Source organism: Micropterus dolomieu, linkage group LG08 (genome assembly GCF_021292245.1).
Source record: "Micropterus dolomieu isolate WLL.071019.BEF.003 ecotype Adirondacks linkage group LG08, ASM2129224v1, whole genome shotgun sequence".
NCBI classification, from domain to species: Eukaryota; Metazoa; Chordata; class Actinopteri; order Centrarchiformes; family Centrarchidae; genus Micropterus; species Micropterus dolomieu.
Genome location: NC_060157.1, coordinates 25,237,847 through 25,260,443, shown reverse-complemented (window position 1 = coordinate 25,260,443; position 22,597 = coordinate 25,237,847). Strand labels below are relative to the sequence as shown.

The following is a 22,597-nucleotide window of genomic DNA, read 5'->3' as shown; positions in this document are numbered from 1 at the left end:
TGTAAGAAGCTGTGTACAAGATGCACACCTGGAGGTGACAGGTGACGCTGTGCACAGAAAGGGTCACATCTGTGGTGCGCCCAAGTTTATTTTTGCCCCTTGGTGGGTTTATCTTGTCCCTCTGTTAGGTTAATGTATAAAATTGCATCATATATTATAAAGTGATCAATCTGACCATCCTGGACAGCCCCTCTCATCCTCTCTATGAGGCTGCTCAGGAGCACCTTCAGCCACAGCTTAGTCCAGTCCTGCACCTCAAAGCGCTTGATGCCATCAGACCTCACAGCCCCCAACATCTCCCAGCTCCCCTGGTAGAGACTCTGACAACTGACAAGCAAAATTCATTTTCTGCACATGCGCAGCTGTACACAATAGATACCATATTCTATTTCCTGATTTTATCATAGATTCTACTGCTGCACCAACTTGAATTTCCCTACAGGGGATCAATAAAGGAAGGTGTTAATCCTGCACCAACCTGCAGAGAGCGGCATGTTGTGTTATAACTAGAGAAGGTGCATGCAGAAGAAGAAAATGCGGAAGTGTGCACGATGTAAACAACCGACTCACCCAAGTAGCGTTACGAATGAAATCCCTAATTTGAAGTGGTAATGCCTTTAAAAGTAACACATTGATGTGTTAATAATAATGCAGTGTCGCCAGTGAGATTTCAGATTTACAAGGTTGAGTCAAAGCTCGACTGGACGTTACTCCTTCTGTACGAACATTTAAACGCTTGTTGTTTTAATTTCTGTCATGAAGTCTTCTTCTTTTGGTGCTTAATCATGTGCATGTGTCTACTTTAACGTGAGAGCCAGCGGCGTGTGATTCCTGCTGTCTGCGGCCACCATGCCTTATCTGGGCGGAGAGGACACAGTGAAGGAGCTGAGGAGAGCTCTGTCCAACCCCAACATCCAGTCCGACCAGCTGCGCTACAGGAACACCATCCTCAAGGTCATCAGGTAGGTGACAGACAGACAGGGTGCCCCTCTCCATCTGCATGGCCCCACTGGTCCATCAGGAGCCCCCAGGGCAGCAAACTGCAGCTGTCTCTAATGGCATTCAACAACACTTTTATGATGCCTGTAGTCTTCAGGGGTTTTTGATACCACTATATAAAATAGTTAGTGGTACTGCACTGTAAGCACAAGCGTTTCTAATATTCTGCCCTCGTGTATGTCAATAAAGAGGACAAAGGGTTTGAAGCACCTCTCAATATGATGATGTCCAGTACAACAACACCTTTTGCTATGACCTCAGTGATAAACATATAATTTACACATTTCCAGCTATGTTAATGCAAACTGAACCAGCCAGAACATGGCAGCTTCATTATTTGTAGAAAAAATTAATTGATTACTCAGTCGATCATAGCACTAAATAAACATCACTGGCCACTTTATTAGGTACACCTTGCTAGTACAGTGTTGGACCCCCTTTTGCCTTCAGAACATACTTCCTCAGAGACTTTGGTCCATATTGACATGACAGCATCACGCAGTTGCTGCAGATTTGTTGTCTACACATCCATGATGCGAATCATCCCAAAGGTGCTCTATTGGATTGAGATCTGGTGACTGTGGAGGCCACTGGAGTCCAGTGAACTCATTGTCATGTTCAAGAAACCAGTTTGAGATGATTTGAGCTTTGTGGCATGGTGCATTATCCTGCTGGAAGTAGCCATCAGGAGATGGGTACACTGTGGTCATAAAGGGATGGACATGGTCAGCAGCAAGACTCAGGTAGGCTGTCACGTTCAAACGATGCTCATTTGGTGCTAATAGGCCCAAAGTGTGCCGAAAAAATATCCCCCAAACCCTTACACCACCACCACTAGCCTTGATGCAAGCCAGGATGGATCCATGCTTTCATGTTGTTTATGGCAAATTCTTAACCCCACCATCTGAATGTTGCAGCTGAAATCGAGACTCATCAGACCAGACAACGTTTTTCCAATCTTCTATTGTCCAGTTTTGGTGAGCCTGTGTGAATTGTGGTCTCAGTTTCCTGTTCTTCGCTGACAGGAGTGGCACCCGATGTGGTCTTCTACTGCTGTAGCCCACCTGCTTGAAGGTTCGACGTGTTGTGCATTCAGAGATGGTATTCTGCACACCTGGGTTGTAACGAGTGCTTATTTGAGTTACTGTTGCCTTTCTGTCATCTTGAACCAGTCTGCCTATTCTCCTCTGACATCAACGAGGCATTTTCGTCCACACAACTGCCGCTCACTGGATATTTTATCTTTCTCAGACTCTGTAAACCCTAAAGACGGTTGTGTGTGAAAATCCCAGTAGATCAGCAGTTTCTGAAATACTCAGACCAGCTCGTCTGGCACCATCAACCATGCCACGTTCAAAGTCACTTAAATCCCCTTTCTTCCCTATTCTAACGCTCAATTTGAACTTCAGCAAGTTGTCTGGACCACGTCTACATGCTTGAATGCACTGAGCTGCTGCCATGTGATTGGCTGATTAGCTATTTGTGTTAACAAACAGATGTACCTAATAAAGTGGCCGGTGAGTGTATTTGGGTTTTTGCGTTATTGGTCAAACAAAACAAGACATTTCAAAGACATCACCTTGGACTTCTTTTCCCATTTTCACACATTTTCATTAGATAATCACCGGTGATGTTAAAGTTCTAATCCATAAGATTTTCTTCCTGGTTGATTTTGTAACACCTGTCTGGTGGCAGCAGCAAGTGCAGTTTAACACTACAGCAACCAATCATTTAAATAAAGAAGTCAGTTTATAATAATTTCAACCACAATGTGAATTCATGCTGCACATGGCCAGAGTAGTTTTCCACAGAACAGCAGGACACCGTAACATTGGTTACCTTGCTGAGCAGTTGGACGTATGCAGCCGAGCAACTGTGTGTCGTCATCTTAACAGTGAACAAAGACTTGGGCCTGCAAGACGAAACCCATTACATACAGTTAAAAGACCCTGTGCTTGTACAAGTATTGTGTTCCCCATGCCAACCCACTCTTTTAGATAAAAATATCACAATATTAAGATATCAATAAATGCATTAGGGTTAACAGTGGTTTCCTCACTCTTTCACCCTTTTCTCTGTCTCAGGACGATGTCACAGGGGGTGGATGTGTCCGGCCTGTTCAGTGAGATGGTAAAAGCATGTGCCACAGTGGACATAGTCCAGAAGAAACTTGTCTATGTCTTCCTGTGTGCCTATGCCACTTTAAACCCAGAGCTGTCTCTGCTGGTCATCAACACGCTGAGGAAAGATTGCCAGGATCCAAACCCCATGGTCCGCAGCCTGGCCCTGAGGAACATGACCAACCTCAGGTGAGTTGCTGCACACATCGACCACAGTACAAGTCGTCATATCATGCTGACTGCTGGAATAATCTGTTTTTTGACTTTGCGTCCCAGGCTACCCAGTCTGGTGGAGTATCTGGAGCAGCCTCTGACAGCAGGACTAAGGGACAGAGCAGCTTGTGTACGACGAGTGGCTGTACTCGGCTGGGCCAAACTATACAATCTCCAACGCAGCTCTGACATCGGTAGGATGGATGGATGGCTTTCCTGTTTCTGTTTTTCTTTCTGTTTCTAAGGTGCATGGACAAGGGAGGCAGTCCTGAAGTAACAAAGCTTCTGCAGCGTTTGTAGTATTTTGTTATAAAACATTTAAACCTGTGCCCTTTATCAGGGTCACCAGCACTCGCATAAAGAAACCTTAAGAACCTTAAATTGCAGATATTGAAAAAGTAATGTGTGGAAAATGTCTAATATCCCAGAAGAAGAAAACATCCCTGTTAGGTCAGAATGCAAAGTTAACTATTAGTGCATGTAGAGCATAATTTTGTAACGCAAACTGGTGGGGAAGAAAGATTTTAACTTTTAAATTTTAATAAAATGATTTGAGCTAAAACCTAAGCTGCTAGTGAACTCTGTGACCTAAAACCTAAGACTGCTAGTGGCAATTAGATGCTTTATGCAGGTCATGGCAGCTGGGTTTGAAGAGACCGTGTGATTTGAACACCGTTTTAAACCCATCTTAATATTAAAACCACGGCTAAGCTAATGGCCGAGCCTCAGCCCCCTTATATCTGTCCAGGCTTTACATTACAAATAGTATCATATCATGGCAGTTATGCATTTCCACTCTGACACAAATCTACAGTAGTGTCATATTTGGCAGTTTGCACCCAGATAAGAAGCTTTTCACCTTTTTTAAACTTTAGACCGGGTTTCCCTCTGGTCAAGGTTGCTTCTGTCAGCAAACATCCTTATTCTGCTCTCATGTCAAAGTGCTCATACACCAGGAAGTCTTTCTGTGACGTTCCTCTGGTGGGAAGACGCCACTTCTCTCAAGAGCTCCTGTATCTGCTTCGGCTCCACGTTTTACTACCTGTCTGCTTGTTGAACTTTCTTGCAGTGGTGAGCACTTGACAAACCTTCCTTGGATATAAACTTCCCATAATCCTTGCTGTTACATCAACAATGCCTTAGAGGAGGTCAGTCAAAGGTTACCTTGTAACAATTCAGCTTATACTCAAACATGATGGAAATTAACATGATTATATGTGCGGTGAAAGTAGGGCTGGACGATATGACCAAAAATGTTATCACGATAAAAATGTTTATATCTTTTGATATCGATAATTATCACGATAAGTATCAAATCGTTATTTCTTTTGAGTTTAAAGGCTGATTTTTGCTCCTCAGTGAATGTTGAAGAAACCTGATTAATTATGTTAATTGTGGTTTAAACTTTTCTTTATGGTCAGAACGTGACAAACATTTGATTCCAAACAGTGGATCACTTCACAAATCTGAGGGAGAACATTCAAAACAATTATGATAAAATCTTTTTCAACAAATATGCATGAGTAAAATTAAGTAAAAGCTTTTTTTCTGTCCTTTTTCCTCAACAAAATAAACATCTTAATAAAAAATTCAGTCCTGATTCATATGTGATTCAAGTTGATCAAATCAAACATTTATTGAATATTTACTGAACATTTGTTATATTGTTATTGAAAAAAACTATATCGCGATAATTATTGTTATTGTTTTATTTTCCAGCCCTAAGTAAAAGTATTCAAACATGATTGCTCTCCTTTCCATCAAGGAGAGCAATTTTATTTTATTTTTGTTTTTCACAGGACAAACACAGCTCTATATGTGTGAGACAACACAAAATCTAAAATTTAGCCAATATATAATTCAGTACAGTTATACACAGAACTACCCTATACCAATTTAAACTCTGCTACTGCTGATTGACCGAAGCTAAGCAGGTTTGGGCTTGGCCAGTACCTGTATATAGTTTCAATAGTTTTGGATAAAAATGGTAGAAGGGACACCGGTCGATAGTTCTCAACTTGAGTTGGGTCAAGGGTGTAACCAGAGCCCTTTTGAAAGTGGGCGGGAAGGTTCCTGAAGCCAGAGAAGTATTTATCACATGAGTGACTGTCGGGACCACGGTAGGAGATATGGCTTGGAGGAGATTCGTAGGAATCGGGTCCAGTGGGCATGTAGTAGGACTGCTACAATGGTTGAGTTTGAGTGTTTCAGAGAATTGGCTAGTTATAGCCTCCACTTTGCCTGTGAAGAAGGCAGCAAAGGTATCAGCAGACAAGTTTGTGGGTGGTGAAGGTGGAGGAGGATTTAGTAGCGCTTTAAAAGTGGAAAATCATTTCCTTGAGTCAGTGGCACTGCTTATTCTGTCATTATAGAATGCAGTTTTGGCAGCACTGATGCTTGTTGAGAAGGAGGATAGGAGCAATTGGTAGCCCTTAAGGTCGGCGGGGTTCGCCATTTTCTTTCAGCCGCTCTGAGATCAGTACTCAGCCTACGGATGGTATCAGTTAGCCACGGGTGGGGCTGGTTCGGGCGAGCAGGCTTGGTGGATAGAGGACACAGGCTATCCAGGCATGAGCTTAGTGTAGAGCACAGAGATTGTGCGGCATGATTGACCTCAAGTGAGGAAAATGTGTTTAGGGGAGGTAGAGTGGAAGCTACCACTGAGGCAAAGTGAGTGGGAGACAGGTCGCAGAGGTTGCGGCGGTGTGAGACCAATGGTGTTGGAAGAATGGGCTTTTCCTGTAGGCGTACCGTGAACTGAATGAAATAGTGGTCTGACACATGTAGAGGTGTGACTGTTAGGCACTCTGTGGCACTGTCTCGGACAAGAATGAGGTCAAGCACCTTGCCAGCTTTGTGGGTCGGGGGGCTGAGAACCCGTGTTAGATCAAAGGACTGAATCAGAGACAGGAAGTCTGCTGAGTTTGAATTGTCTAAGTGAATGTTCATGTCACCAAGGACAAGTAGGGGACAGTCATGCTCTGGGATTAAAGACAGCAGTGTGTCTAGCTCCCATTTGTCCTGGTGGACGGTATATGACAATCACAGAGACCTTTACCGGAGCGGACACAAAGACAGCATGGTATTCAAAGGAGGCACATTGATTCGGGGGTAGCAGCTGTGTGAATTTCCATTTGTTGGAAATTAAGAACCCAGTCCCACACCCCCCTCCCAGACGGCCGGGGGGTGTGGGTGAAAGAGTAATTGGTGGACAGCGCAGCGGGGGTAGCAGAGTTTTCTGGTTTGAACCAGGTCTCAGTGAAACAAATCTGTTGGTGTGGAGTTAGAAAGAAGCGGACTCACTAGACCTCTGTAGCCGGCTGCTGGTCTCTGCTGCAGGCTACAGGCTTCAGGTTACGTTAGCCGCTACTAAATGTTGCATAGCAGTTGAACATGTTATCTGAGATGGTCTTTCATTATATTCCTTGTGGATCTTTTAAAAAATTTAACAACATGGGTCATTACTCTGGAGCTTAAAACTGTAGTGCATGATTTTGTATGTATGCATCCACACCAAGTCCCCAAACTTGTTCATGATTCTTCCAGATGCTACAGTGGTGAATGAGCTTTACAGCCTGCTGAGGGACCCAGACCCAGTGGTGATGGTCAACTGCCTCCGAGCTCTGGAGGAGATCCTGAAGGAGGAGGGAGGAGTCGCTATTAACAAACCTATCACCCATCACCTCCTCAACAGGTTGGCCCAGAGTTAGAACATCAGAGACCCATGTCACAGTGTTAGGTTTGGACCGCATTTCCTTTGTGTAGGGACACTTGACGAGGAAAATTGACAGCTCAATATTGGATTTAAGTGGTTACAGCTGTACCACATGGTGACATTCATGTGAAGCCGTTTATTGACTATAGCAGTTATAATCTTGTACCTTCTGATTGGTTATTCTCGCTGTATTTTTTCCCCTGTCTAATCTGGAGAGTAGAGGCGCAGAGAATGGGAATTAAAACATTCCATTAGTTATTAGATTAGTTATTAAAAGGAGAACAGCCTAAATGTGTGTGATTTTGTTAAGAGATAGTTCGGAGGTACTGTAGTTGTGGGGAATTTTACTGTTTTTCCACTTTCCCAGAGTCAGAAATGAATAAATGCCTTAGGACAGACCTTTTGTAATGTATTTGGTGTCAAACAGCAATATTAGGCTACCTTGGCTCAACTGTGAAGCGTCTATAGGATCAAATAACACAGCCATGATCCCATAGGTATCCAGGAACTGAGCAAACCCAAGCAAGTAGGCCTACACTTATCGGGGGTGAGGGGCCGCCTTTTCCCAAGTTTTGTCTGAGGGAGGGCCCACAGTCTCTGACTTTGAAAACCCCTGCCCTATGAGATTCAAGTGTGTCACATACAAAGTGTTGGGGTGAATATTAAACGGTTTTATATTTCTTTGTGTATGTGCTACTTAGTAAATGCACTTTGTATGATTTCATAGAAGTAGAGGGCCTTTGTTCTTTCTTCCTAGTGATTTTGTATTCATTTTGCATGTAATCTGCAGCACTGAGTCTCTGTGTGTGTCGATCAACCATTTAGCTACAGACAGTTTATCAAATCAGCAAAGCCAAATTGCTCCCTGGTGCCTCCTGACAGATTTCTCTCTGCGTTACAGGTAGGGAGAGCTTTCTAGATGCCTCACATCGAATCACTCAGAGTTTTTTTTCTCCAGCATTCCCAGAGAAACTATTTCCTAGCATTTGATTTTCGGTTAGATTTACATGAAAAACACAATATTCAGATGCCAGGATAATAGTCCTGTACAAAGTACTGTACTTCAAGGATACAGCTGTGGATAGCTTACATGTTTATTTTTAACAATAAGTGTTCTTTCAAAACTTTCTTTCCCCAAACCCAGTGGTCTATCCTGAAGTACGTCAATCTATAAAATATATAGTTTTGTGTTTATAAGGGTCTGCAGTCATGCTAACTGCTCTGTGAGGCTGTACATTTATATTTCAAAAGGAAAAGTCAGGGGATCATCACAGTCATTATGATTTATTCTCTGGGAGCCATGAATGTTTGTACAAAAATCTGTGGCAATCCATCTTGCCGCGTTGCTAGCATGGCTAAAAAAAGCTCCATCATTTCTTATAACAGCTGGCAACATGTTTAAAACTATGATATAAAACGATTACTCTAAAAAACTCCTCCTTAATAGCTAGAGTTACTAGTGAGGATTAATCCACATGTGGTGCTCACCACTGCCCTTGTTATGATGTTGAAGACTTCGTGTCTGTGTGTCTGTCCTGCAAGGTTGAAGGAGTGTGATGTTTGGGGTCAGTGCGAGGTGTTGAGGATCCTCCAGCGCTACCGGCCTCAGTCAGAGGAAGAGCTCTTTGACATCTTGTCCCTGCTGGATGCTTCCCTAGTCAGCCCCCACCCCCCGGTCACGGCCGCTACTCTCAGCCTCTTCCTCAACCTCTGCTCCGGCCTGCCTGCTGTCAGTCTGGCGGCCCTGGAACGAGTACGTGGACCCCTGCTGGCCGCCTGTGGGAGCGTGTCCAGAGAGATGAGGTTCACTGCCCTCTGCCACATACAGGTCAGTGTGAATAATTCAAGTTTGGAGGTACAGGATGTGAAATTATGTGTTTAACAGTATTTGAGAGATATAGAACTAGAACTGCCTTTCAAATAGGGCTGGGCGATATGGCCAAAAATGTTATCACGATAAAAACATTTCAAATCATTCGATATCGATAATTATCACGATATATGTCAAATCATTATTTCTTTCAAGTTTAATGGCTGATTTTTGCTCCTGAGTGAAAATTTAAAAAACCAGATGGTTAAATTATGTGGTTAAACTTTGTTAAACTGTTTGGTCAGAATGTGACAAACACTTGATGCCAAACAGTGGATCACTTCACAAATCTGAGGTAGAATATTCAAAACTATTATGATAAAATCTTTCTCAACAAATTTGATTAGTAAATCTTTTTTCAGTCCCTTTTTCTTAACAAAATAATAATTTGTAAGTGATTCAAAGGAATTAAACCAAATATTAAATAACGATATATTGCACATTAATTATATTGTTATTAAGGAAAATTATATAGCGATAATTATCATTACTGTATTATTGCCCAGCCCTACTTTCAGCTACAACTAATTAACGGGACAATATCTCCTAAGTAGCCCGCTCTTCGATGGTCCAACACAGTCCTGAATAACAAGAGAGGAGAAACTAGGGAAAAAGGGGCCGTGCCCAGCTTGGCAGCTTTTAGGGCCAGACACAAGGAGGATGAGTACTAATTGAAAGTTAAAGCAGAAAGACGTGTTTTCAGTTTAGATTTCAAAGCCATCAAGTCAGACTGTCTGATGTCAGCAGGAAGATAATTTCAGAGAAAATAATGTACTTTGTTGTTGTTGCTATATTACAATACTCATTATTGAAAGACAACATAAAATAGCTGCTTAAAAAAATCAAATAAAGTCTGAGCATGTCTTTGCAGCTCGTCAGAAAGATACCACAGAGCTTTTAAGCTTTATGTGTTTTAATTATTGATTCCCTCCACTTGCAGCCGGAAACAATTACTCTATTGTGTCACTTATCTCTATTTGTTAACATTGTTGCTGTATCTCATGATTTCCCTCTTCTAGTCATTATTTTGTAAACAACTGCAAAACTGTTATATTTAATTTTTTTGTTATTAATTGTTGGTGTTGAATTTGGAGGAAGTGTGCATGTGAGATATATAACGCTGAAGAAATGCTGAAGACCCAAAGCAAATTCTAAACATTTGTTGTTTGTCTTACTGGACAACAGTGTTTGCATGAGCCTAATTGTTTGCGTGTGTGTGTTTAGTGTGCCGACGGCGTAGAGACACAAAGCGTGTTGTTTTATGCTATTTAAAATGACTGGATTAGTTTCTTTTTCAGGGAAAATATCTTGTCAGTTTGATGTGTGGCTACATATTGAGAAATGAAATGTCTTCTTCTAGTTGCTGTTGCGTTCTGTCCCTGGCCTAATGGGGGCGCACTACAAACGTTTCTTCTGTGGCTATGCTGAGCCAGCCTACATCAAGCAGAGGAAGATGCAGGTGATGCTTGTTTAGTTTTCTGTTCAAATTTCATCACACATTTCATCACACATTTCATCACAGAGGCGGCGGAGGTTCCAGCAAAAGTACAATTGTTTGGGAAATCTGCTATTCGTTGTCTTGTCTATGCTGGCAACCTCTGCTCCCAGCCAAGAAATAGTCCACCAGGTACACGCATATTTCCCCCCCTGTCCTCCCACCTTAAAATCACAACATGTAGTATAAACTTCAGATTCCTTACAGATTACACAAACAAGATTTAACATGTAAACCAGTAAACCCCCCCCACCCCCCCACCCCCGTCTCCAGTCTTTATGCTAAGCTAAGCTAACGCTACAGCTTCGTATTTAGAGTACAGACATGATAGTGGTATCAGTCTTCTCATCTAACTCTCAGAAAAAATTCCCAAAGTGTTGAACTATTCCTTTAACTTATTTGATCCATTATTTTAAGCAAGTTGAGAAGATAAACGTGGCTGGAGAGTAATCCGCCTTCCCATATTTAACAAGAACTAACAACTGGTTTAAGAAGTTGAGAGGTTCAGAAAGTGTGTGACAGATTAAAGGCCAGGATATCTCCTTTAACACGCAGTGATGTCCACAGTTACTACCCAGTATTAGCAGTAGTTGTCCTTCTTTATTAAGCCTAAGGCTGGTTTGTGTTTGCAGGTGCTGGTGGAGCTGGTGAATGATGAGAATGTAGCCATGTTACTGGATGAGCTGAAAGGATACTGCACTGATGTCAATGCTGACACTGCCCAGGCTGCAATCTCAGCTATAGGTAAACACACACGCTATTATTACACACTCTCTTGTTTGCTGTGTCTTTATTACAAGTCAAACGCCTACAGACTGTCACTTTTTCATATAGTCTTTCAGCTCACGGTAAGTAACCCTTATACTCTTAAAAATCTGTAGTCTTATTTTGTTCACTCTGGCAGGAACATTATATTCATTTTCTCCTATGTCCTTGATTTTGCACTTTATTCCTAAATGTTTAACACCAGTAAAGCTCAGGCCGACTACATGTTTCTATGGGAACACTACCTGGCTCTGTTCATGCCTCATTACCTTTAAAACTGCACCTGCCTGTAATGCAAATTTCAACATTATCGGGTCCTTTCTTGGGATTCTTAAACCTCATCACCCAATGGGTTAAAGTCATACATTCACTCATGTCCTGTGTGGATTTGGTGCAGGTCGTATTGGACGGAGCTACAGCGACAGATGTCTAGAGATCCTTACTGGACTGCTCGGGCTCAGACAGGAGCACATCACTTCTGGTAAAACTCGTTCTTCCACAAACACACAATGGGTTCAGAATGCACCTGCATTTGTTTGAATGTTTCATCATTCAACATCTCTCCCTCTCACACTCCTCAGTGGTCGTGCAGACTATGCGTGACCTGGTCTGGGTGTGTCCTCAGTGTAGCGACACTGTGTGTTTGGCTCTCGAAGGCTGCGAGGAGACTCTGCAGGATTCCCAGGTCAGACACAGCTTCCACATCCACGTACTGCCTGGATGTAGAAATGTCACCATTTCATGAAACATTCACATTCTTGACTTCAGTGAAAGTACTGGTGCCACAGTATAAAAATATTCCATTACAAGTAAAAGTCCTGCTATCGAAATGTTACTTGGTACATTAAGTATTATCAGCAAAATATTCTTAAAGTATCAAAAGTTAAAGTTCTCATTATGCAGAATGGTCACTTATTTTAAGTGTTATTTTACTTTTCATAATCAAGGGTAAAGGCCTCGAGAAAATATTTTCTCCATCAGCTTCTTGGCTTTTTCACCAGAGAGATTTCTGTCTGTGGTGTTGTGGTTGGGCTCTTTTCACTGGTTTGAAGTGGGCAGGACTCCTTTTATTTATTGTATCTGCAGTCCATATAATTTAAATTTTGATAAATTGTTCATTTATGTGTGCAGTAAACAGACATTGTGTTTATCAGTTTTTATTACAAACAATTTACATATTTCTTTCCCCTGCTAAAACCTTGTGGCTCTTGTAAATCCCATTTACGGTATGTTTACATCTTCAGAGACGGAGGATTTCCCAGCAGAACTGACAGTTGCAAATTGTGTGTGTTTAGTAACTCTATCTGAATACATAATCAACCTCTGTTAACATCACTCCTTCAATTACTGGCATGTTCCTCCCTGAAATGCAATGAGGAGGGAGATGCAGGTTGCACAAAATTCACACAAATGATATGCAAACTGGGAGCCAACACGTGTTTTGGGCAGAATGTATCAAATCTGAAGCCACAGTGAATCTGGTCCTCAGTAATTTACACTGAGCCGTACATTAATTAATTATCATCATTTTGCGTCTTGACTGACAGGTGTACTGTTGCGCCAGTTTAATTCCGCATTTATAAAATGCTGTGCATTGCATTATGGGATTGTTAGTAAAAAAAGTGGTGTACGTGTCACGGATTCTAGGACTTTTTATGTTCCATTGTAGGAACGCTTGAGGGCACTATCATAGTGCATGAATTTTACCATAAATATAGTGCACTAAATAATTTACATGGAGTAAATTCTGACACAGCCTAAAGAATAATGCTTCAAGATCGTTTTTTTTTTTCAAACAAACTGAATATTTCGTGTTGTGAAGAAAAACTTTTAACATATTAATGTTGTAGATGTAGATGACTTCTAGCCACTACTACTAACTAGTTTCTATAACTGTGTAATAAATGTAGTAAAAAGTCAAATAATTCCCTCTGAAATATAGTGCAATAGAAGTATAAAATTAAATTAAAATACTTAGATAAGTACCTAAAATTTGTACTAAAATGCCTGTGTCAACAGGTACCAATGCTGCTGAAACAATCTTCCTACCTACTTCCTGCCAGCTTCTGCTCTGCAGCAAACATTTAAATTAGGTTAGTTTAGCCAGGAAATGTGTGTCACTACTGAGTTCCGCATGTTCTTTTTAATTCTCTCCTCTTTCTTTTTTGCTCATTATCTTTGTTTTAAAGCATGGTGACATGTTCTTGTCAGCATGCTTGAATGCATATTAATCCCTGTACTTAAGGCAATTGTTGAAGTATAGTACTAGTATTGTACACATGGACAGATTGTGAAAGAATGGGCCCCACGGCACAGGCACATAAAAGTCCCTTGCGGCCACTTTTGGTCTCTTTCAGTGACATTTTGCAGGTTAACCACATCACAGTCCTGCTGTTGGTTGAAAGCTGCACTTGAACTTCAGTTTTTACATGCTGGAGGGAAAGAGATCCTTTCTGAATAGTTTCTAAAGCTTCTTGCCACATTAGATCCACACTGAAATTCATCTCCACAAATATTATACACAATACTCTGCAACAGCAGGTGGTGGCAGAAGTACTCATATTTTAAGTGCTTAAGTAAAAGTATAAATACCACAATGTAGAAATAGTCTGTTAGAAGTGGTCTTAGAAGTAAACCTTAAATTTTAGTAAAGTACAAGTATTAACATCCAAAATATAATAAAAGTACCAAGAGTAAAAGTAGTCATCATGCAGATTAGCCCAGTTCAGAAAATGTTATAATATTGGATTATAATTATTGATTCATTAATGTTTAATTTTATGTGTAGCTGATAAGATAACTAATATTGATTATATAATGCTGAGAAGATGTTCCTTTATTGATATATGCATTGTAGTAGTGTGCCCAGTATCTGATTATCTGGTTAGTCATTTCCATGTACACAGGCATGTTTGCAGCCTATGTGGAACTAATAAGCAAACAATCTACAATTCAAAAAAAGATAGAGATTTTATTGGTGGTTGTACTTTTTATGTTAATGAATGAATGAACTGATCGACTTCACACAAGTAGTGTGAACTATAACACATAAGCTTGTTTCCTTTGAACTAATAACCTCAACAACCACATGCCATGCATCTGTTTGTATATCGAAACTCCACTTTGCATTTGGTGTCTGATTCTGTTTGAGCACTTAGGCTCAGTGTATAGATGTGTGTGAATGGTGAATGTAAAAGTGCTTTGAGTGGTCGAACAGGCGACTAGAAAGGCGCTATACAAATACAGAGCGTTTACAAAACTGTGTGAAATTCAGCCCTCAAATTTCCCACGCCCCACACGAAGGCAATTGAGATTTCCCATGTCACTTACCTTCAGGGAAAGACTCTCTCAAGGTGTGCCATATTATCTCCATTTGCACAATTATCTATGAATGCAGAAACAATTAACAGCTTCTCCTTCAGACATGGTCAGACAACACGTTTTACTGTTTACTCCTCACGAGGCACTAAATGCTGTCACGTGGAGTTTCTTGTAAACTCAAAAATTTATGTTTACATTCAGCGTTTCTCACCAGAGCTCATTGTGTGTCTAATAAACACGTTGAATGCATTTCCATCCTCGTAAAACATTTGCATAGACGATTTTTGGAACCTACTCCTGATCAAAATAACGGTGTGTAATCATCAGGATGACCGTGCTTCACGTCATCTACTGCACTATATTCACTACTAGTGGTTAAAAAGTTCACAGGAAGGTTACCTTTAAACCTGAGCAGAACACTGATTGGCCAGAGTAACTCAAAACATCTCATTGGGTGTTTAAACTTAGTACTAATCCTCTTCTCCTTCTCTTCATTCCCCATTAGGGCAGGCAGGCCCTGCTGTGGTTGCTGGGTGTGTATGGGGAGCGAGTCTCCAGCGCCCCCTACACTTTGGAGGTGTTCATTGATGGAGTGAGGAGCGAGTCCTCTCTGGGAGTCAAGATGGAGCTGCTGACGACCACCATGAGGCTGTTTTTGTGCCGGCCTGCTGAGACACAAGACATGCTTGGAAGACTGCTGCACTACTGCATAGGTGTGTGTGTGTGTGTGTGTGTGTGTGTGTGTGTGTGTGTGTGTGTGTGTGTGTGTGTGTGTGTGTGTGTGTGTGTGTGTGTGTGTGTGTGTGTGCGTGGTAGAGAAAGCGAGGATATCGTTAACGCTCTCGTGTTTTTCAGAGGAGGAGACAGACATGTGTGTGCGTGACCAGGCGCTTCTCTACTACCGCCTGTTGCACTGTGGGATAGAAGAGACACGTAGGGTCCTTCAGTGTCGGAGATCAGACCCGTCTCTGGGTGTTCTGATTGGCCGCCCAGCGGAGCCTATCAGTCAGTGGGCATGCAGCTTTAACACTCTGGAGCCTCTGAGACAGGGCGCCGTAGAGACAGAGTCCGCCAGCAGAGGAAGCCCTGAACATGTGACATTTGACCCCAAGCCTAACACCGACCTCTCAGGCACACTGAACTGTAGCCAAGGTGACACGGTTCATGCAGGTGAGTGTACAGTGGCGAGGCCTTTAATGAAGTTACACAGTATTTCTCTACAGTATTTTTCTTTGTAATATTGTAGTCAAAATGTAAAATTAACACGTTACTTTCTCAGCTCTATAACATCCAGTCTTTCTACCATCTTGGTGGAGTTACTGTGTTATCATAGGTGAAGCGGTTGTAGCTGTGGTGTCTCGCATTCACCAGTTTTCCTGACTAACTAGCTAGTAGCGTATAATATGCCTGACAGTCAGTGGATGTTGGGTCGGATGTATTAGCCACGCAGTTCATTTAAGACCATTTGAGGAGAAGGGGCAGCGATATGCGAGACATTTTTAGATAAGCCAAAAATGTGGAACTGGAGAAAAAGTCAGGGGATTCATCCTCCTGGGGCCGTGAATGTTTATACACAATCACATGGCAGTCCATCTGGTAGTTATTGCAACAGGCATTTCAGTGTGGACCGACCGGCAGACAAATATTTCCACCCCCAGAGACGTAAACACATTTGGTGACTGTAGAGTGCGCTTGCAACTAAACAAGCAGAGAAGGAGGGATATTGAAATGCTCAACAAACAAGTGAGGAGAAATAGGGAGACACGGACGAGGCTGATAAAATGTGCTATCTTCCTGTAAAACTCCCTTTCAGGCCCCACAGTGAGGGGAAGGACTGTGAAAATGAAGCCAATAAAATCGGGTAGACACTGTATGGATTACACCCATTTTTGATCGGTCGAGTCTAGATCAGTGTGTCGTCTGTCCTGCAGCTTGAGCAGTTCAGCGGCCCGATTTCCTACATGGCTGCTGTTTAGTGGCATCCTTTCTTACGCAGATGTACCTCTGTAGATGTTGAGAACCACGAGAAGCTTGTGTTACCTTTCCTTCTGAACCCACAGCTGTGCCATCACCAGTAGAATTGTGAACTGTTGAATTCCCATAAATGTAGAATTTATGGGAAAGCTGTTATATTAAATTGCAATATACTGGTTTTACTGCCTCACAGAAGAGAACATGGCTAATATATCTGCAGGAGACTATTAAGGCTGTTTAACAATGAATTCCACTGATTCACTGGCTTCTAACAAGCTGCTGATATTTCTAGTTTTCATAACTTATTTTTTGGCCTGCGGGAATTGCAGCTACAGAACCAATAAAACCTTGTGCTCAATCCAAGAATTACAGTGGTATTATCATAATTGTAAGTTCAGAAAGTTCACTTTTTGTGCACTTCATTGTGTTATAAATGTAACTGTCTGACAGTGATTCTAAAGGCATTTTCTTTTGAAAATGTGTAAAAAATCAAAACTGAAATCTCTCCTTTACATACAGGAAGTATTCAGTGCCTTTGCTTTAACACCCCAAAATGAGCTGTGGTGCGTAATAATAGACAATAAAAGATTTGTCATAAGCCTGCGGCAAGGGGCGTGCCAGTAGAAGATGAGTGACACACCACTAACAGTCAACATACTACTGTATAAAGAGTTGTACAGGATTTGCCACACAAAACTGGTGTCTTTCAGTTAAACAAGAGTTACAGGTTGTGAATGTTCTCAGTCATCCAGGTCGTATGTATCCAAGGAAGGTTAAAATCAAGGGCAACTGGTCTTGCAGACTACAGAAACCACCTCCGGTTTAACCTGAGATACAGACAACATAAACTTACACCTAACAGCCTACACTTCCACAGTAAAAGGACACAGCGCTGGAATGATCCTGGAAAACGCACAACACCAACTATTGAATGAGAGAGCGAGACCGATCTATGTCACCATTGAAGCCCTGAACAAAGAATCGGACAGCTTACACCGCAAGAGCAAGGAAAGACAGACCCATGAGTTCCAAAACCTACAGTCACCAGCTGGAGACCCCAAGAAAAATAACTTTCTAGGAGGAGTGTGACGGAAAGGCAAGAGCAGTAACCCCATTTTTTTGAACCCGGGTCTGCAGGGTACCAAACATGCAACTTGAACGCAACGCCAAAGAGCCAGGCTCGTTGAAATGGCAGTCACAGCGCATACTCAACCGTAGTGACGGTGGTCCGTCACAAGGAGAAAGAACGACAACAGATGGGTGAAAAACCTGTCAGATAGGGAACTCACTCAACCAGAGCAAGACATTCTGACCAAAGGATTAAACACACCACAGCAGCTACCTATAGTAGCAACAGTATGTTGTTTCTGAGCTGAGCATACTCTTTACATTTCCTCCTCCACCATGGAGGCAGTAGAAACCGTTAGGACACAACTGATACAAGGCAACACCCTGAATAACAGAACTAGCCTCAGCCCTGACCAGATCTGTAAACTACTCTGGAAGAAGGGTCATCAGAACTCTGCACCACCGAGTTGAGAACATATCAACAAGTGATGAAGCCCAAGAAAAGGAAAAGAACCACCTGAAGGGGGCACTTACAGCCTGTGGAATATCCTAAATGGACCTTTGGCCGCAATATCCAGAAAGAACAACAATAAAGGGAGTGGGGGAAAGAAGAGTTAACGCAACCACATTGTGACACATGGCTCAAAACAGAAGGGCTAACTCCTCAGGTCAAGACTCAGCAGTTTACCTACATCTGAAGGATAAAGGACACTCATTTGAGGACCATCAGTTACACATTTTAGACAGAGAGTATGGATGGTTTGAAAGAGGTGTCAAGGAAGCCATTTACACCCGGGGTGAGAAGCCGTCGCGTAACAGAGGAGGGGGTCTGCGACTCCACTTATCCCCTTCATCACTTCCCAGGAAACTTTTTGCCTCAGGTGAGGATGCCAACGATGGTAGTTCAGACTTGGCTCCAACGACCATAACGACTGTCGTTACAACATCCAGGAGCACTAATGAACCTGCAGAATTGATCATCTTTCACAACAACCCCACAGAGGTTAAATAGCTGAGTTTCCCTACCTGTCAGTCAGAACTGAAGAAGTCTCTTGGATGAGTAATGGAAAGTCTTTGAGTATCTTCATCCAAGTCCAGTTGCCCTTGATTTCAACATTCCTTGGATGGGAGTGACAGGTCATTTTTAAGTTTCACATAGCAGGATGCCAGTGAGAAGTAGCTTAAGCCAGTAGAAGGGCAGTGGCATACCAACAAGACCAAGAGTCCAGTGCTTTTCACTAAACGCCAGCGTCACCGTGCTAATGATGTGTAAATTCTTAGAGCATTATATTATAGTCTAAATTGTTATTATTAATTATTAGAGCAATCATAATAGTCTACATTGTCATCATTTAAAGTGTTATTTTTATCTTAGGTTATGTTATAGTTGAATTGTTATTGCCTTAAATGATGACGTTATTGAAGAAAGATTGCGTCAGTAATCATTCCCTCTCATACTCCCTCTACACTGTGTATGTGTTATATGCTATTATTTGCAGAGTCGTGACAAGTAGTTTTTGGAAACACAAGACAGATAAAAAGTATCAAACTGCTGAACTACACCACAGACAGATAAAAAGTAACACTTCAGGAGAGATAAGGGCCGGGAATAACGGTAAACACGTCAGTTTTGAGAAGTTGCTGAGTCACAATGGCAATAGCGCAAAGGGATCGCCTGAGCAATAGAATCAAACAGTCCATTAGTACTATGGTTGATTTTACAATGACTATTTGATCAGAAAAACATGTATATCTTTTTAAAATATACAATCGTGTTTGAGTTTTAATGGTATCTAATTATGTACTGTATGTTTTGTCTTTGAAAAGGTACAATTTGACCTTCTAAAAGTTGTAATGGTGATTTTCAGGATTAGAGCATTCAAAAAATATAAGAACCATGTTGTTACAACAAAAAAAAAGGGGGGGGATTGCATAAAAACACCGCCTAAATGGGAGGAGATTGAGGATTGCAAAAGGAAATGTGCGCTAACTGCGCACTTACTTATTCATCCTGATGCCTACTAGGATGTGACTCAGGTTTTTGTCTTTTAATGGAATAAAAACCCTTTTGCACCGATCTTTGACTGTTTCCAGAGAAGTTTTTTGGACGATAAGAAAAGTTTTGGGTTTATAACTGGCCTAGCCCTGAACTTTTTTTCGTCACTACAACATGCTAACAGTGACTTTGCTAACTTGCTGACCATGTTCACCAGTTTAGATTAGCATGTTAGAAAACTAACATTTGCTTATTGGTACTAAATACAAAGTAAATCAGAGGCTGATGGGAATGTTGTTTGTTCCTGAATCAAGTCTGTGAATACTTTTTTTTTTTTTTATAAATTTGCTAAAACAAATTATAAATGTGTTTTTGCTTTGTCGTAATGGGTTATTGTTTATATCTTTTTTTACTTTTTTAAATTTCTAATGCCATGTCAAAGGTTTGTTTGTATCCATCTATAACACAATGAGTGCAATAGGTAAAGTGCTCTGAATACTTACTGAAACTACTGAGAAAGGTCACTGAGGGTCAGAAATATCTTAATGCCACTTCCCCATGGATCCAGCTTTACATACTTTTGTTCCAAAACTGGGAGTTTTTCCCCCCAAGGTAAGGATTCATTTCAGAGAATGCAGTGCCACTTTTAATCACTCATCCTAACTCCCTGTCTCCTTTCCACTTTAACCACGTGCTCCTTCCCCGTCCACTGTTTGGCTTGCTGTTGCTGCGCCCTTATCCACTCTCTTCGTTGCCCTTCTTTCCTTTCCTCCTTTCCTGCATCTTCCCCTTCTTTGTCCTTCCAATGTCCTCTCCAGGCACAGACAGTGCTAATAGATGTACAAACTCCTTTTCTGATGTCCTGGCTTCCAGCGATGCAGTCCCCCTCAGTTTGTCCCTCTCCCCAGCTCTCAGCCCAGAGGAGTTTCAGCGTCTGTGGCTGCAGAGACAGACTGAGCAAGGTAATTAAATGTAAGGGGACTCTTTTCTGCAGAAGGCTTCCCTTTTGACGGGACAGGAATTGTCGCTGACAGGAGCTAACAGGCCTGCAGTAAAAAATGTAAAAACCAATACAAAATCTCCTGTGGTTGAATGTACAGTATTTAAGTACATTTCCTCAAGTACTATTAAGTACATAAGTATGTTCTGTTCTTGCTACTTCTTTTTGTCTGTCTGGCATCAGTTTCTCTGACTTTTTCTCCTTGTTTTCTCGCTAGGTGCTGAGAAAACAGAAGAGGAGGAGGATTATGTGTGTTTGGAAGAATGTGTCCAATGCCCTGCGATAACTCACTGTTCACCACAGAGCCTTCAGGCTGCGATGCAGCTGGTCAATATCCAGACATTGGCTTACACGCCGCCGCACACACTCCCCTGGAGGGTCTACCTGTACACACACACCCAACGCGCACACTCTGGCAACACACCCCACAGCACGCTCATACTGGGGGAGCTGCTGTACACTGGAGAGGCAAATCAGAAAGTAGTTAGTAAGGAAGCTGTAGAGGGCGGGGAAGAGAAGCAGGTGAAAGAGGGAGAGGAGGCCACAGTTGATGGGCTGAGTGGGAGAGAGTCGGTGAGAATAAACGGAGAAGAGGAGGAAGTAAAAGTGACTCTGAAGCAGCAACCAAGAGATGACAAAGCTCTGAAGGGGTTTCTCTCCATCATCACCACTGTACTGCACACACTGTCCTCAGAGCAAAATTAAATATGCATCGCAACCACACACAGACACATCATCAGCTGAAATAATTGATGCAAGAGAGGAGTCTTAACTGGAGTCAGAATGTGATTTAACAAGACCACACTAAAGTAAAGTTCAGCTGAGGGCCACTAATCTCCTCAGTTTGCTGTTTTTTCAGAGTTGAGCCATAATAAGTAGATTAAAGAATAGTTGGGGTTAGGTAAAGGTTTGGCCTACTGGGGGCACCATGGAGGACTAGCCTCACTGCAGTCAGACACATGCCCTGATGGAAGCAACCACCTTACTCATTCACAGAAAGTCGAAACAAGAGTTGTTGAAGAAGACCTGCCAGCTGCTTACTAGTTCAGAGTCAACTGAAACTGACCCAGAGTTTGAGTTACCTTTCTTTCTTTCTAAGTTAACAAACTCAGAGTTTTCACTAAGCGTGCTTTCTGGAACTGAAAGGCATTAAGAATATTGTTCTTATTTCTGTGTGCACCTCTAAGCTCTAACCAGATGCCTACCCTTGAATGTAGATTAAATTTTACTGGTGTGTGTGTGTGTGTATGTATGTACATTGGAGGCTATCATGATGTAAATGCAAACACATGAATTGCCTTAAAACAATAAACACTTGATTTCTTTCTGCACTGTTATGCGTTTGTATGTGTTTTAGGAAGGCGGTACATGGCCTGCTGGGTATGGAAAACCATCAAAATATTTATTCCTTAAAAAGTAAGTCGCTATTTATAAGCTACTAGTACTTATTTATTAGTTACTAGTAACTATTTTTTAGTTATCAGTGAGTAATTGCACATTTTTGTCCTTGAAATGTATGGTTTTGACTTCATTGCATTTTCGCGAGGTTTGTTCCATAACACTTGCCATTTTGCACTTCAGACATGTAAAGCTAGACTACAGATCTCTTTCCTCTTCTTGACCTAATCCAAGTGTAGAATAATCATTAATATTTACCAGCCAATTTGCATCATTGAAGTTATCAAGTTGTTTAGTTTGTTTGTTTGTGCCACTTTAGTAGTCATTAAAAAATGACTAGTTACAAAAAAAGTTGACTAGTAAGAATGAAAATGTCACTTGTATCTTTTGGAATAGTTATTAGTAACTAATGAATAGGTACTAGTATTGAAATAATAGAAAATAGTACAAAGGAATAGTTACTAATAGCCTAACTGATGAATGGGAGATATCTGAACTGCAGAGCCCCATAGATTTCAATGGCAAAAATACTAGTAACTAACTAAGGGAATAGTTACTAGGCTAACTAATAATGTAATAGGCTATAATCAATTGTTAAAACGTAGGCTACTACTATCGGTAAAGTTACTAGTTACTAATAAAGAAGTAGAATACAATTAGCTT

General features: G+C 41.6%; 1 protein-coding gene across 7 annotated transcripts; it reads left to right on the top strand.

Annotated features, from left to right (window-relative positions):
* Positions 1-451: 451 nt before the first annotated feature.
* Positions 452-21,867, top strand: ap4b1 (adaptor related protein complex 4 subunit beta 1). 7 transcript variants are annotated; one of them, XM_046057229.1, is made up of 14 exons: positions 452-608; positions 815-962; positions 3,084-3,308; positions 3,396-3,526; positions 6,879-7,026; positions 8,590-8,875; positions 10,278-10,376; positions 11,045-11,156; positions 11,575-11,658; positions 11,759-11,862; positions 15,004-15,211; positions 15,354-15,668; positions 20,410-20,508; positions 20,754-21,867. In XM_046057229.1, the coding sequence occupies exons 2-14, from the start codon at positions 850-852 to the stop codon at positions 21,239-21,241; spliced, it is 2,412 nt and encodes an 803-aa protein (XP_045913185.1). In that variant the 5' UTR covers positions 452-608; positions 815-849; the 3' UTR covers positions 21,242-21,867. The 7 variants fall into 7 exon arrangements, with proteins under 7 accessions (XP_045913185.1, XP_045913186.1, XP_045913187.1 ...); XM_046057230.1 differs by having other exon boundaries at positions 20,410-20,498; positions 20,754-20,966; XM_046057231.1 differs by having other exon boundaries at positions 20,355-20,508; positions 20,754-20,882.
* Positions 21,868-22,597: the final 730 nt, after the last annotated feature.

Excerpts from the sequence above, each read along its gene's own strand:
- ap4b1 (XM_046057225.1), top strand. The coding sequence starts at position 850 with ATGCCTTATCTGGGCGGAGAGGACACAGTGAAGGAGCTGAGGAGAGCT. Across the intron at positions 11,863-15,003 it reads AGACTCTGCAGGATTCCCAG|GGCAGGCAGGCCCTGCTGTG; the intron begins GTCAGACACAGC and ends ATTCCCCATTAG. Across the intron at positions 15,669-20,354 it reads AGGTGACACGGTTCATGCAG|GCACAGACAGTGCTAATAGA; the intron begins GTGAGTGTACAG and ends TGTCCTCTCCAG.